A 1,972-nucleotide genomic window follows, 5' to 3' on the forward strand; every position below is an offset into this window, starting at 1 on the left:
CCATCCTACACAGGGGAACCCCCATCCTGCACAGGGACCCCCCATCCTGCACAGGGGCCCCCCATCCTGCACAGGGCCCCCCATCCTGCGCAGGGGAACCCCCCCGGACCCGGCACCTCCAGCGAGGCCTGTGCTTCACAGTTACGGGGTCTTGTCACCACAACCTAGGAGGTGCTCCCTAACCGCAGTGAGCTGCTGGCACACAGCCTGGCACAGGCAAGCTCCAGACAGGGCCCTCTGCTGTGTTATATACGTCATAGCCTCAATGCTGGGGTGGAAAGAGCCGGAGACCCTCAGAGTCTGGCTGTCCCCTGCAGATAGGAGTCAGGCTGCAGGGGTAGCCCCTCACCACGCCCCCTTTAGCTGCCCTCTTCCTAATTTAAAAGGAGCCCCAGCACTCGAGGCTCAAGTCCAGAAGTGTGGGCTGGGCGGGCGGCACCCCCCCCCACGCCTCAGTCTCGCAGCCTCATCAGGGGCTTGTAACCACCTGTACCGAAAGTGCGCTTTCCACGCCCAGTCTGGAGTTCTGACTCGGGCTGTGAGCTTCCCAGGGCGCCCTCACGTTTCTCCGAAAGGGATCTGGGGCTGACAGTGACCCACAGGTCTCGTCATCAGCTCTACGTCCAGAGCGCGGACTTTGGCATCGGGTGACGGGCGCCTGGCCTCCTGGGCCAGGCGCCGGGGCGTCCGGTTTGCCCCCGTGTGGCCAGCCCCCGTGTGGCCAGCCCATGCGGCCTGGGGCGTTGGGAGCCAGGGGGACGACGCTGCCGGGCCCCGGGTGCCGTGCCCCACGGCTCGCTGAGCCCCAGGCCCCTCGGGGGCCCCCCGCTCTCGCCTGCAGTTTGAGGAGCTGGTCTACCTGTGGATGGAGCGGCAGAAGTCGGGGGGCAACTACAGCCGCCACCGGGCCCAGACAGAGAAGCACGTGGTCCTGTGCGTCAGCTCCCTCAAGATCGACCTGCTCATGGACTTCCTGAACGAGTTCTACGCGCACCCCCGGCTCCAGGTGAGGCTGCCCGGGTGCCGCGGGCCTCGGTTTCCCCGCCTGTGCGAGAGGGGGTGGCAGCCTTGGTGCGTGTCACACACGCCAGTGCGGGGAGGTGGCCGACTGACACGGCCCCGCCTGTAGGACTATTATGTGGTCATCCTGTGCCCGACGGAGATGGACATCCAGGTCCGCAGGGCCCTGCAGATCCCCCTGTGGGCCCAGCGGGTCATCTACCTCCAGGGCTCCGCACTCAAGGACCAGGACCTCATGCGAGCCAAGTGAGCACCGGCCGGGGGTGAGGGTGTGGCGCCAAGCAGGGCTGGGGTGGGAGGACGGGCGGGCGTACAGGGTGGCCGTCGGCCAGGGCTGGGCCATCGGGGTGGGCAGTGGCTCCGGCTCCCTGCCCGCCGCCCACCTGGCCGGCCAGGCCCCTCACCGACCTCACCTCGGGGCACCTGGCCACGCCCACTCACCTGTCCTCCTGCGCCCAAGGGCCAGTCCTCCCGTCGTCCAGCGCGCCAGCTGGCGATGCTATCAGGTCCCAGCGTGGCTCCTCGAGGAGCCGGGGTGGGGAGACGGGCTGGGGGCCGGTTTTCTTTGAAAAATGAGCTGACAGTGAGTTAAGAAGACTACGTTGTTAGATGGAAGTTTCTAGAATGTGCCAGTGCATGTTCTGGGACACCCCAGGAGACCACCCTCCATCACATCATCATTCCAGAAGCTTCTCCTCTTCCTTTGTGATAGAGTGTGGGTGGTACAGGCCAAGGGGTAGCGGGAGACTGGACACCCAGGGCGCTTGCCTGCCCACGTCCTGAGTCCAGGGCCCCACCATCTCACCTGGAAAGTTTTGGAAAGGAAGGCAGCATGGAGGTGGCAGTGGCCGGGAGCCCAGCCTGTGGCCCTGCCCGGGGGGGGGGGGGGGGGGGGGGGGGGGGGGGCGGCGCGCCGGCGCGGGGGGGGGGGGGGGGGGGGGGGGGGAGTGAG

General features: G+C 67.4%; 1 protein-coding gene across 14 annotated transcripts in view; it reads left to right on the forward strand.

Annotated features, from left to right (window-relative positions):
* Positions 1-1,972, forward strand: part of KCNT1 (potassium sodium-activated channel subfamily T member 1) — a 29,505-nt gene that overhangs the window by 12,711 nt on the left and 14,822 nt on the right. For all 14 annotated transcript variants that reach the window (XR_003901879.1, XM_029920297.1, XM_029920295.1 and 11 more), the window contains 2 exons: positions 842-1,006; positions 1,130-1,266. Coding sequence is in view for 13 of the 14 variants with exons in the window: in XM_029920297.1 (XP_029776157.1) it covers positions 842-1,006; positions 1,130-1,266 (302 nt within the window). In the remaining variant the exon portion in view is untranslated. The remainder of the gene's footprint in view (positions 1-841; positions 1,007-1,129; positions 1,267-1,972) is intronic.

This window comes from Suricata suricatta, chromosome 13, assembly GCF_006229205.1.
Source record: "Suricata suricatta isolate VVHF042 chromosome 13, meerkat_22Aug2017_6uvM2_HiC, whole genome shotgun sequence".
NCBI classification, from domain to species: domain Eukaryota; kingdom Metazoa; phylum Chordata; class Mammalia; order Carnivora; family Herpestidae; genus Suricata; species Suricata suricatta.